This window comes from Trachurus japonicus, chromosome 2 (assembly GCF_045865225.1).
Source record: "Trachurus japonicus isolate A0001 chromosome 2, Traja_1.0".
Lineage (NCBI taxonomy): Eukaryota > Metazoa > Chordata > Actinopteri > Carangiformes > Carangidae > Trachurus > Trachurus japonicus.
Genome location: NC_140908.1, coordinates 11,002,528 through 11,016,269, shown reverse-complemented (window position 1 = coordinate 11,016,269; position 13,742 = coordinate 11,002,528). Strand labels below are relative to the sequence as shown.

General features: G+C 42.9%; 2 protein-coding genes across 2 annotated transcripts in view; one reads left to right on the top strand and one right to left on the bottom strand.

Annotated features, from left to right (window-relative positions):
• Positions 1-13,742, bottom strand: part of ect2l (epithelial cell transforming 2 like) — an 89,381-nt gene that overhangs the window by 38,287 nt on the left and 37,352 nt on the right. The gene's annotated exons all lie outside the window — the stretch shown is intronic.
• The window catches only part of filip1l (filamin A interacting protein 1-like), a 58,517-nt gene that overhangs the window by 15,573 nt on the left and 29,202 nt on the right, over positions 1-13,742 (top strand). The window contains exons 2-4 of the mRNA XM_085800883.1: positions 4,696-5,035; positions 5,828-6,001; positions 6,107-6,285. Of these exons, the coding sequence (XP_085657009.1) occupies positions 4,703-5,035; positions 5,828-6,001; positions 6,107-6,285 (686 nt within the window). The 5' untranslated portion in view covers positions 4,696-4,702. The remainder of the gene's footprint in view (positions 1-4,695; positions 5,036-5,827; positions 6,002-6,106; positions 6,286-13,742) is intronic.

Below are 13,742 nucleotides of genomic sequence, written 5' to 3'. Positions count from 1 at the left end.
TACAGGGTTCAGACGTGTGATAAAAATTACTCGATGGCCATTATAGACGGACTTTATGGGGTTTATGAGTTAGTGAGTGGCTGGCTGACTGGCTTAGAGTTCACTGCATAAAAACTCTCTGTATGAAAGAGCCTTTTGACCTGGTAGCTAGTTGGTGGTCCCGGCTAGACTTGTCCAAACTGCCAACTGTTTCCAGTAACAGCTTTGCTTTTGGCTTCGGACATTGTCCTCGCTGCTTAATGAGAGCACAAGGTAATGGAAGGACCCCAGGAAAGCACGGGGTGGCGGTGGGGAATTATGAATGAATAAGAAAGCGGTTTTTATTAATATTGCTAATCTTGAGCCATGTGGAAATGATGCTATGATATTATTTGTACAGATATCAATGGTGCGCAAAGAATGGTTCTGAATGTCCCTCTAGTGACGTTTGTGGTTTTAGGTGAAATGTCTCAACATCTACTGAGCAAATTTCTATGAAATCTATCTTGTTGCATCATCGCATGATTGTTTTCAACTGAAAATCTGTTTGTCTGGGCTCGGTGTTTGTAATATAATACATAATACTAATTAGCATGTGTAAACGTGCTACACAAAGGTTTCTCTGGCTGTACGAGTGTGGTTGTGTGTCCGCTGATCCTCTAGAAAGGCTACTCGCTGTGCACACATGTTAAACATCCATATCTAAACGTTTACATACTGGCCATGAAAAGTCATTGAGACTCTTGAACAAAAAAAAAAGCTAATTCATTAATTCTCCCTGTGCGTGTAATTGTTCTTGTGCTGAAATGATTCCTTTCAGTGTGTTTCCTTTATTGCCAAAAGCAAACTAAGCAGCCAAGTCCATTGCGTAAGATCTGAGCACCTGTTAATCATAACATCACCTTCTGGCACAGATCCTGCTCACAAAATGAAAAATTATTGGACTATATTCAAGTTGCTCTGACAAAAAAAAAACCGCCCGACACTGACTGGATGGGATTAGTAAGAGGACAAAGCATGGATAAGTCATCTCTGGGCAGTTTTACACATGTCACACACCCGTTCAATCATGCTGTTATTGTCAATTACTACTTTAGCAGATGGAAATCATGATGTATTATGACTGCCTTAGAGGCACAGGTACAAACACAGCAACTGACAATTGTGTAATACGGTGACTTCATTTCAAACACGGATGTTTATATGAGATTTTATGATTTCAAAAGACGTCTCTACCTGGATTCATTCAAGCAGACATTAATTGAATCTGTTAAAAATGTCTGACAGGGTTATTCGAGGTCTCCTGTCACAGGCGGCGGCCAATTAAGGTCGGTTAGTTTTCACACCTGACGATGTGGACAACACAGCACGGTCATGGAGAAAGTATGTGCACACAGCGTACACAAGTATTTTAAGAGCCAATGTTTTTCGGGCCGAAAGGAAATTTCCAAATAGCCTCTTTCTTTTTTTTTTACACTGATTTAATTTGGCACCAACACCATCGTCTATTTACACCATGTGTTTATTTAGATTTAGACTGTGTTGCTGTAAAACTGACAGCAGGTGATTGGATTTTAAGTCTTAACACTGGGATTAACTCTGGTTTTAGCATATCTGCTGGAGGTGAATCAGACTCACATTTAAAATGTTTATTTTGGAGATAAAACTGAAAGAGCTTGATATTCAAAGGTCACTATGTTCATCTAACAATTTCATCACATTAAGTGTCTTTTCGAGCGGACTGATCTCATTCAAATCTTCTAAGGATGAATCCCTGAATGGAATGAGTATTTGTATAATGAAAGAAATGTGTTGTGAGCAGTGTAACTACAGTTCAACAGATTATTTTCACATCAGTCTGTGAACACAAATCAGCACAGTTCTGGACGGCTCTTTTGGACATTCACTCACCATTCCAGCGTTTCCAATTTTGACTGCGTTTGGTCCAAGTTTCCAGCAACCAATAATGCACTTCACAAAAATCAGGACCATCACTCACCCGAGACACAACGCTGATCTCAAAGCTCATTTATTCAACTCCCACCACGATAGTAAGGGACTGATTTGGAGATACATCAGATCCAATGTGAAGCTTTTTTCCCGTCCCCTCAGTGAACCTTTTTATGAACTATGTGATATATTTCTGATCCATCTTGGAGATTTTGCAGATATGTGATACTTGCACATGTAGGAATCCCAGCGGGGCCGCGTTACATGTCTGTGACCCTCAGATATGTTGCGCAATCTCGGCTTAAATCTGTATTCTCAACCTCTTAAAGCATGTGTGTGTTAGAGTGGACATCTGTGTGCCTGTTGCATCATGGGTTTGTAAATTCAACAAGTCTGTAGTTGTGCATTAGCTGAGTGTAATCAGAGTCGATTGTGTATCTATAATCAGCTCGTCATTAGAAAGGCACTGATGAGTCTCTGGGTAAGATTAAACACAAACTGTAATGTTTCCTTCACGTACTGTGCAGAAAGACATGCACATAAGCTACTTTTGCACCAACACACACACACACACACACACACACTTACACGTACACATTTTGAGCGGTTGTGTCTATCGCCTGTAGCCCAGATCTGTGAGTAAGTCGATGTGGAGTCTGTCTTAGACTGCAGGGAATTACCTCAGCCCTGAATCATGTGGCGCCTTGCCTAGAGTGTGCACAATGCAATCACCCAGCCATCTTTCTTACTCATAAACTGTCAGAGGGCCTCACACAGAGGCTGGACACACACTGGAGGGGTGTCGAACACATTGTTTCTAAGCTCCAATTAGGCCTCAGTCTCGGGCAAATCCAGTCGGCGTGGTGTGATTTTCATTTTATGTCTCAGTGGCAAATATTAGTTTACAGTTCTAACCTTGTTTTCCTTGTTTTACCAGTGAAATATGAAAAGTTTTCATTTCAGCACTCAGGGAAAACATCCCACAGTTACAGTTTCATTGATTTTAACTGATGCATAAACATAAGCTGAATTTTGATAAATTTGAACCACATTGTATATTGTTGGGTTGCTTCATCGATTTAAACTCCTTGGTTTATTGTATTTTATTCGGGATGTAAAATCTTAATTTTCTTAATAACTGTCAATAGGGTAAAGTAAAAAATACAAGATACTGTATAGATAGATTTCGTGGCATAGAGAAATATTTAAGGATCAAAAGTTTATCGGTTGTTTCAGTTTTTAAGGTAATTTATCCTTTGAGATTTATTCTCTGTAGATATATCTCTTAAAGCACAAGAGCAGATGACGGTTCACACGATCATCCTCTTCTGAGCTCCCAGAAATTTCATCATTTTAATCAGGAATAGACTTTTGCAATTGACATCATTTTTTTGTGTTGCTCAGTTACAACGACCAAATAGAAGTTGTTGCGAAACACAGTTTTTAGCTGGAACAGCAACTCTCCAGCTCAATTAGTTGTGAGCGTTTTGATGTGAGTGGAGCTGGATGGATGATGATGTAATGCCTTTGGGCAGATTATTCTCTCTTACATCAAACGCTGAGAAATGAGTCCCAGCACGCTTTTGTTTTAGCTCTGCTTCGCCGTTTTGGATATATTTACTTTAGCTGAACATAATGCTGAATAAATAATAAATGACTTGGCACAGGAGCGCACAGGTTCTTTTCTGTCTGTGAGTTTTGCAACTTACGACATTCATCAATTTATCATCAATTGATTAATCGTTGACAGTGAGTTAGTGAATGGCCCATTCATAGACCAGATGTTACAAAGACACACTGTATACTCCAAACAGACATTGGTACGTAACCATGATGCTTTTATTCATGGCTCACTAAGTCATCTGTTACCCCTTTTTCCAACCACTCTCCAAGCCCAAACACATCAGACCACCTATCAACATCTGTAAAATAGACAAAGTAGGTACACAAGACGACCACAGAGCTGCAGCGCCTAAATCCTCTGGCAGACTGACCTGGCTGCCTTTTTTAAGAAGAAGAAAAAAACAAAACAGAGTCACGCTGTGGGGGAATTAATCAGCCATGAATGACGGTCTGCAGCTTCGGGTAATGCGTTGCGACAGGACTGAAGGTCCAAGAAAGTTCTCGCACCGTCAAAGAATTTGTGGCATAACCGTGGGACGACGTGGTGATGATGACTCTATTCCGCTGAGTGACTAATAATAATATGGAAGGTGATGACGACATGCCGCTGAGCTGCGTAGATGACAAATGTGGAGCTGGATGTGGGATGCAGGTCTAGTTTACGGCCTACTTACAGTATGATGACAGAACAGGTTATATCTGTATCGCCTGACGTGCAATATACAGAAATCATGTATGGACACGATCACGGTCAAGGACGATGACGAGAAAGTCCAAACTTAAAAATAGGTCCTGTTTGGTGGAGAGTTTCTTTTTTCTCTGGCACTGGCTGATGTTGTTCAAAGGCTGTCTGAAATATGTCGAATATTAATGAGTGAAAGTGGCATCCATGCAGAGTAATGGATAAATCTTGTGGCCACACGATGGAAAATAAAACATTTCTTCAGCGTTGGAACTAACCGAACATCACAGATTGATTGCATCTGACTTTTTAAAAGCATTTTGTTTTGTTAAAGTCCTTCAAAGTGAAAGTCAAGGATCTAAATTTGGTTTTTTGTGATTTAATGCAAAGATAAACAAAAAATATGCATGCAGGACAAAAAAAAGACATCCTCATCCTTTCATCTTCCTTTCTCTCAACAGGTAGATCATGCGATCCCGCAGCAACAGTCTGGAGGACGTAACCAAGGCAGTGCAGCAGCAGCAACCTGCCGACACACGCAAGCGGTCAGCGGAGCGAGAGGAGCCGTCAGGAAGGGCAGAGCGCCGCAGCCGACACCGTGAGCCGCCGGACGACACCGGCACCATTCAGAGGAATAACAAGAGCACCAAGAACAGCAGCAGCGGCAGCAGCAGCAGCAGCAGCGCTGCAGGGAGCAGCGGCGCCAGCGGGGCCACCAAGGCCGGCCGGAGGGAGAAGGGCAGGGACCTTTCCCGGGATGACCTCGTCTTTCTGCTGAGCTTGCTGGAGGGAGAGCTGCAGGTAATCGAACTGTAGGGGTTTTCAGAGGCGTGAGCAAACTTGGACTTAGCCCTGGGAACATTTAGCCAGCGGAGCAGCAGACAGGCCTGCAGACATGGCACCGACCCCAGTCGGACATAGAGTCAGACACGGTGACTCAGTGGGCACTCAAGATGGACTAAAACCTGGTGTTAATGGACAGCTAACAGCTGAGGAGACTTCCTGTGATTCTGGATCCAGGAATCCCCTGGCAGAGCTCTTGTATGATATCAACAAGGCCTCGCTGCTCAAGTCACAGGCGCCTGACTCAGTACAAGGTTTATTGTAGGACAATTTACCAAACTACAAAAGAGAAATTAAGTTTAGAAAGGTCTCTCTGACAAACATCCCATCATCTAAGACACTGTTTTCCATCCCTTTGTCTTTTCTGAAATTGATTTAGTCACTTTAACATTCATATCACATGGATTTAGTTTGGAGAGATGACTCACTACGTTTTATATAATTGGTGACTGTAAATATACAAAAGATCAGCCTCGCATCAATGTGTAATCATCTTTATGTGCTCCTTTTCTCCCACAGACAGTTCATACAAAGAACTAGTAACTGCAGATGTATTTCCTTGGGAGTTAAATAGTGAAAAAGAAAAGAACAAAGACAAAAAATTGCACCTTCCTCAGGCTGATTTTGATCTATGTAAAAAAAGACTGATGGAGAGAATGACTTGCTGCCACCTGGATCTATTTTTCAAACATACATTTTACATTTCAGAAAGTCAAATCTAACTGAATCCACCTTCCTGTCCAATTACAGGCCAGAGATGAGGTGATCACGGTGCTGAAGGCAGAGAAGATCGACCTGGCGCTGCTGGAGGCCAAATATGGTTTTGTCACGCCACAGAAGGTTCTCCAGGCTCTGCAGAGAGACGCCATCCAGGGCAAATCTGAAGAGCTTGAGGAGGACATCTATGAGAAGCCCATGGTGGAGGTCACAACAGCTACTATTTAGCAACTATTTGATCTAAAAATCCCCCTCCATGTGTGTAAATGACTAAAGATGTGACAGAGGTTTCTCTTCATCTTCCCTCCACAGCTGGACAAGCTGGTGGAGAAGCAGAGGGAGACGTACAGACGGATGCTGGAGCAGCTGCTGATGGTGGAGCAGTCGCACAAACAGGCTCTGTTCAAGCTGCAGGACGAGAAGAGGAACCACGGAGACTTCATGAAGAAGAGCGACGAGTTCACCAACCTGCTGGAGCAGGAGCGCGAGAGGTCAGTCGGTGGTGTGGACACATTATGGTCACTGAGGAAAACCGCCGCTCTTCTAATTCTAATATAAGAAAAAAACAAAAACATAATAAGCTTCAGCTTGCTTCAGCCCTGCGGTGTGTAAATGCATCTCTGCTGGTTTCCTTGGGGAGATTCTGTGACATATGATTGAGAGCAATTATGGAAAATCTCATTTTGGTTGCAGGGGAGAACTGACGCTTTCTAGACTCTAATATTTCATTTAAATGGTAATTTTTTCAGGCCCTTCTGTTAAATTAAAGCAAATTATATGTGCCAACCTCCTGTTGTTTATAAGACAGACTCAATGAGCTCTGGAAACGAGGGTGTCAATGCAGATTAGGCTGTTTGAATCCTGTTTTTCAGAGCTGTATTTTCCTCCTGGATTGAACTTTTGTATTGGACTTAAAGTAGCAGAACGACAACAGTCCGACCACAGTGACGTGTACCAGCGCGCGCTGCATTAAGATCCAACAGTAAAAGCACAACTACATAAAGTGACATTCAAGTGACAACACCACCGCACGCTTCAAAGTCCACACATGAATTCAGCCGCTAAATGCAGTATCAAACTGAGCCTGAAAATGACAGCTGATGCAGCGTTCTTATTTTAGCCTGATCTGTCATCTCTAATTGCCTCAGTGTCCCTGCGGTGGGAGCGTCTTTACGAGTCAATGTCAGCATGTTCTTCAGAGTTAGAGGGCCTCTTGAGCCGTGTCAGCAAACCAGAGTGGAAGTAGAGCCATCGGATTTTTCTCTTTTCCCACGACCTTGTGCTAGAGGATGAGGACAGCGGCCTCTGAGTAACACAGAGACTCGAGTGCCTTGCTCGAGAGCAGTTTGTCAGCTACTTAAACAGCCGTCCAACTCTGCCACTCAGTGCTGCCAGCTCCTACATGTCTGTAATATTAGCGTGAAATCAAAGTGGTCATCGGGATTACAAGGGAAAATCCACCCTTAAGAATTCCATTATTGTTTTTCCCATGACCACGAGTGGGTCCTTTACTTTTATTATCACCTTTTATTGAACAGCTCTGCACAAACCTGGAGCGAGAGCGAGAGTTTTTACTGGAGATGATCCAGCGACACAGAGTGGGAGGCAAGGCTTCTTTTCATCGACAGATAATTTAGGTCTGAGCTTAAATACACAAATATGCTTTACATTTACAGCTGGGCTTTATGGTAGCACAGCGGATATTTGCGAAGCAGAGAGCAAAACCATATCCCTGGAAAACTATCACATAGCATAGCAGTGGCAGTGAAGGTCAGAGGAAGCAGCTCATTATGAAGGACACTTGAAGATCAGGTGTTTCATAATGCTCTATGATGTGATGATTCTCTAAACTGTCCTAGTCCATATAAAATATATTAGGGTTGCTTGAATTTTGACTTTTGCTGGCACTTTTTTCTATTTCTCTGTCCTAAACCACCATTGTAAAGCATTGGGCTGTAGAAGCTGGAACTGCTGTATGAAAATATGAAATACAACCATGCTTGATACATTTAGGACCCCTGAAAACAGACTAATGCGTGCTGTGTCTCTTTGTGCAGCAAATTGCAAACAGCTTCATCACAACAGTAATTCCATCTGTGTCGCGTTATGAGGCATTATACTGCAAATGTGCCGGATTACGAGACATTACAACCATTTTGGATTACTGTACGGGCATGTCGCAGGAGTCTTAACGCCCCGGATGGTGAAACCATGATCCATAAAATGTTGTAATGCGAGATGAACCTGGGTTGAATTATTTAGAAGTGCTGTTTGACTTTGCCAGCCAAGACAGAGAGGAAACACGTCCCACTGATTTCTTCTATAAATGTCACATAGAGAGCAGTCACTGGGCAGCACTGTTTACTGCTTCCTCAGCAATATCACATATCAAACACACACAGGGTATGTGCACTAAGCCTCACACACAGATACATGCACAATCAGCAATTAACTCCACAAAGGAAACACAGCTGGAGGTCGGCCCCCTGACCTATTTGGGACAATCACATCATGGCACTTCAGCCGCAGCAGAGTGTTTGAGTTGGAGCAGACGGCCGAGTGACGACGGTCTGCGCTTTGTCACCGAGCATGTCAGGAAGAACAGGCTGCCATGAAAAATAGGCCCGAGTCCAGGGTCGAGCTAATTACCGCGTGAGAAAAGGCAAAAGATTTATACGAGTGAAGAGAACCAAAAAAAAAAAAGAAAAGACGGCAAAAAAGAAAAACTAACCCAATGGCTCTGAGAAGCATCAATCACACTGCATGTTCAACGAGATGCCAGATTACCATGGAAATAGTTGATGAGGGTGTATTTTTTCAGTCTTGGGTTCGCCACTGGACTTCAGGGCGAGTGCGTGTACGTAGAAGCGAGTAAAAAATGTGTGTGGGGCGGTGTTCGACATCTGCTGTTGTCATCTGTCTTGTTTATGTAGCTGAGTGCTCTGCGTGTGTGAAGTTATTAGGTAAATGTGTGTGTTCGGAGGTGTCCTCTTACCTCATTCCCTGCCTGAGCTGTTTGTCCAGACAATCCTCACATGAGACATTATATTTTTCAGTGACGCCACATGGATAATTATGAGCTATACTATATAATATGGCCCTGCTGTGCTGTGGATGAGGGCTCAGCTCTTTTTGCTTTATAAACTTATCTGAAACTGAACAATAGTTGCTTATCCTGGATATTTGTTATACCTCTGTCAACAACAATGTGCTGCACAGACCTGAATGTCAGGCCAGCTGATTGGTTTAGGGATTATGTGTGGGACTGTTTCTTGGCTGGGTCACAGGCTTCCTGCTGTTTTCTTGTCAGAAACCAGCTGACACTTCAGGAACTCAGCGTGCCCCGGCCAAAAATAACACCTAGTCTGTGTTAAGTTTTAACACTTAACACACAGTGTCCAATATAAGGTGTTAATTATTTAGATTTTTATTTAGAGGCGCTGTCTGGAAGGCTTTGGACAGAGCCGTGCTGCCAGCGATGTCTCTGACACTGGAACTGAACTGGACTCACGTTGAAATCAAATAAACTAAAACTCTCTGGCAAGTCAATAAAAAGTGAGGATGTACTCTGTGCTGTTACAACATCCCGTGCTGATCACAGGAAGATATATTTCTGCCATATAACAGTCCGCTGAGCCTCTGAAGATGTTGAGGTAGACATGTCATCGAGCACAGGGAAACAGTGAATCCCTGGGGATCTTGAGTAAATGACATTTTAGTCCGTCGCCCAAGCGCAAAACCCAGAGTTTGCTCAGCAGCTTCTGTTCTGCTCTGCACTGTTTCCAAAACATTATTACAGAGGGATAGAAAAATGGAAAACCCTTACAAAGCTTCGACTTCTACAAGCAAAAAAGCTACTTATCACTTGAAACAGAGGGCTTGACATGTACATGTACAGTCAGAGAGGCACCACGTCCAATCCATTGTTGTGTGATGCATTTTAGCTGCATGTAATCATTTCCGTTTACTGGGCCGTGGAGTTGTGATCGCATCCCATAACGTGCAGCAGAGTTTGGGAATGGACTGAATCTTTATTCCCTTCTGTCATGCTCTAAACGCGCACACTACACTTTTACAAACTCCCGATCTCCTGCTGCCTTTTATTATTTTGATCTTTTTTCATAGCAGGAAGCCTCTGACTGCTGACTGACCTCCTCCCTGGAAGTCCTAAAAAGCATGTAAATCTGGGCCGGGGGGGGGGCTGGGGGCTGGGGGGGATGAACCTGGTTCCCCTCTGATTAATCGTCGATCAAGCGGCCCGTCCGTGAGTGATGACCTCATCGCGCGTCGGGTACTGCAGGAGCAGCAGGGGTGTGAGAGCGAGCGCGGCATCCTAACCATCAACAGATGTTACTTTAAACATGACTTCAGCTCACAGATACACACACACACAGAGCTAACAGCTTCGCCACAGCAGGCCTTTTTGCTCGCCTTTGTTCTTTTGTAAGGAACTGAAGGGCAGGGAGCGAATTTTATAGCCGTGTGTATCCTTTGGTTTCATGCATCGCGTAAAAAAACTTAAATCCTGGCTCGTGTTTGGAGCAAACTGTAAGAATACATCTGAACGCAGTATGGAAATACAGTATCCATCTATCTATATACCATCTTTACACCAGACGACCTCACATATGACTGAAACACAAGCCCTGAATGCCGACGACTTTTATGATGTAATGTCATGTTTACCAAGCCAGCTGGTCTGGGATCATTTTATACCGAAGGCAGAAGAAAGGCAGAGCGTCGAGTGTTAGCGAGTCCAGGTTTTTGTTGGATGAAATTCTCACTTTCTGCTGTTTAGCTGGGTTTTTCATTATGTTTTTAATATTCTAATGTTTCTTTTCGTGGGCCATCAAGTGTATGAACCTGGAGCCAGAGTTGGATTTGGCTGCTACTCATCACAAACACTGCAGCCAAAGCACAAACAGAAAAAAGGCATTAGAAGAGGTGTGAATGAATTTGAAACTTAAACTAAAACACTTACACTTTGTTTCCAATACTCTACTTTGGCTTATTAAAGGGACATTAACAAGACAACAACATAAACCAGAGCTTCCACCTGATAATGCATATTTTTTTCTCTGGTTTTTATTCTTAGGCAGAACATGTGTGCATCACTGGAATCAGATGTCAAGTGTTTATGTCCTTTAATTGCAGCAACATTTCAACACACATTATTTACTGTAGATGTGTGTACTTTCCCATGAGAATCCTGAAACTGTAATTTTCTGTATTGTGTTAGTCACAATGGATCCCGGGCCTTTATGAGGAAGCTTTGGAAACAAAGCTGCACGAGTGGAAAACAGCACGACACGATATGCAAAAAACTGCGCGTGTAAAAGTGTGTTGATGTATTTTCCGTGCACTGTGCGTGACGATCTCCGAGTCTGAGCCGTTTCATACAGAAAAAAAACAACACAGTAGCTGCAAACGTGACACTGTGTGACCCTGATCTTAATGATTTGCAGGATGCACGGCATACATTCATGCCATCTGGTTGACTTAACTGCAGCGGTGGTGACATCACTCATGTGGATCTGATCGGGAACATTCTTCAGTGATGCCCTCATCATCGCCGAGATGCTTATTATCCAGACCTGCCCTGTTCTTTGAAAAAGGAACACGGCGGTTCGACTTTTTTTTTTTTTACGATCTGGGATTTTTCGGTTATTAATGATCACGTTCCTGCCTCTGCAAGTTCACCTGAGAGGCAGGTTGTGAACTTTGCAGTGTTTTTGTACAAATGACAGCATGTTTTAGGAAGTTGTCGAGCAGCTGTTGCGCTGTATGTTCACATATTCCACTGCGTGCATGAGCAGGATCTGTCTACACCTTTTCCTTATTAAGATATTATCAGTGCTCCTACAGTAAAACTGTTGCTGAGGAGACTGAGAGCTGCCTCATTCATCAACCGAAGCTGACGTGTGATCGCTGAGCTCTTAGCGAAGGCCGTTACGTCTTTCCTGCCTCTGAGGACACCTGTACTCATCCCAAACAGCTTCCTGCATATTACACATTCCTGCTTAAAGCCAGATGGAGCTTTTTGATGTGATAAATGAGAGGATGAGATATGAGTTGAGATATTCTGGAAAAAAAACCCATGATATCTTGTTTATGATAGGCTGGTACTGGCAAGTACACATCTGTAGAGTGTGTGTGATTTTTTTTAAGCCGTGTGTCAAACATTTCCTTTTATGGGAGGGAAAGCTATTCCTCAAAATGACTACTGGACAGTATATGACGTGATTCAAATATTTGCTGTTGTACTCTTTGAAGCGGCGCTAGCGAGCTCCCATGTTGAGGTCAGGAATCACACAAATACGACACATTCAGCGACACCCTCTAAACACACATATGACATGCAGCCACCTCTTTACAGTCTTTCAAAACACATTCTGCCCCGTCTCCGCGCACGTCACCACATCGCTGGGCTTCATTTCCTCGAAAATCAAGAGCAAATGGGTTTAAGCTTGAGAGTTCTCAGCACTTTGCTTGGTAAAACTTTATGGGATGTCTTCCACCCTCGTCGACAAATCGCCACTCAAATAGTGACTACATGTCGGATTAAATCCAGACAGAGAAGAACAGTACAAGTGCCAATAAAGACTGAGAACTCACTGCAATACAACAATAATGTAGTTTCTATCACTGAATCAAGTCTCATTCAAAAATATATTATAACCAGAGACAAGCAGATGATGCCATAGAAGATAAACTAGAAGGAGGTGAGTCCAAACCTCCCTGTATGATCTCCTGCATCACACACCACCTTGGTTGTGTATCTAGATGCTGGTCACTATCACTCCCACATCGTAGGAAAAAGTGAGCAGCTACTGACCTAATTTGGGCTGGTCAGCCAACACTCCCTGTTCTGTTTTGGCCAGATAGCAAACAGATTGCTCCACAGTCTCCTCGACCTCAGGCTCATTTGTCTGAAACTACTGTAACAAGGTTGATGGTATTAAGACAAGGGAACGTACCCTCCTTTGCTTTGACTTAACCTTAAAAGCTGTGGAGTTGCACAACGTTATCTATAAACTGCAGTACACTGACTTCTTCTGAAGAGTGATTTATTTGGATAATAATGTTTTGCTCAGTCTAAGATCAATTTTATGAGTGAAAAATCTTATGCTGATAATAAATCTTGCATCTGAGATAAAGTAAAACAGCCCCTGCATTTTCCTGTTTTGTCTGAATTTATGTGGAGAAAAATGATGGGACTTTCATGTTGTCAGCACTGCCCAGTGTAAATACACTAAATTTGCATTATCAGAGGAGTTAATACTGCTCAATTATTCTCTAAAAACAAGTGGAACAAATGAGCTCATACTGTAGGTTTGAAAGAAAAAGGCAAGACAAGCGGTGGTTGTGGACTGACGTCAGTTCCTTCTGATATAACTACAACAAATGAGCTGTTAAGTGGCTTATTTTGTCCTAGTTTGCGCCCTGGTGTGCAAACAAAGCAAATGCTGGTTGTTTTCCCTGATGAACCGACTGCATGTTTGGATTTCTTTTACCTCATGAGGTGATCTTTGAAGACACAAGATGCATCAACACTTAGAGATGCACAGTTTACTCAAAAAGCTCCGACCAGCTCTGTGCTGCAGATGTGCAGCGGTTCATCTGCGGTGTCAGGAGACAGACACCAGTAACAAAAAACAGACACACCTCACATGAAAGCCTATTTTTATGTGCACACTCTTACCTTAAAGTGCGAGAGTGTCAAAATATTGTTCCACTACATCTGCAAACAGGGTGGTAATTAGGCCCAGAGAGTCGTCATTGCATGGCGTAATGTGATTACATCTCCCTGACAGAATGCAGCGATTAGACCTCACCGACCACGAGGACGTAAGACTCGCTCTTGTACTTTCCAACCTTTTTTAGACTTGTTATAAAAGGAGCAGAAACAACCCTAAATAGAAATTACACGTCATAAGCTATTTCTGTT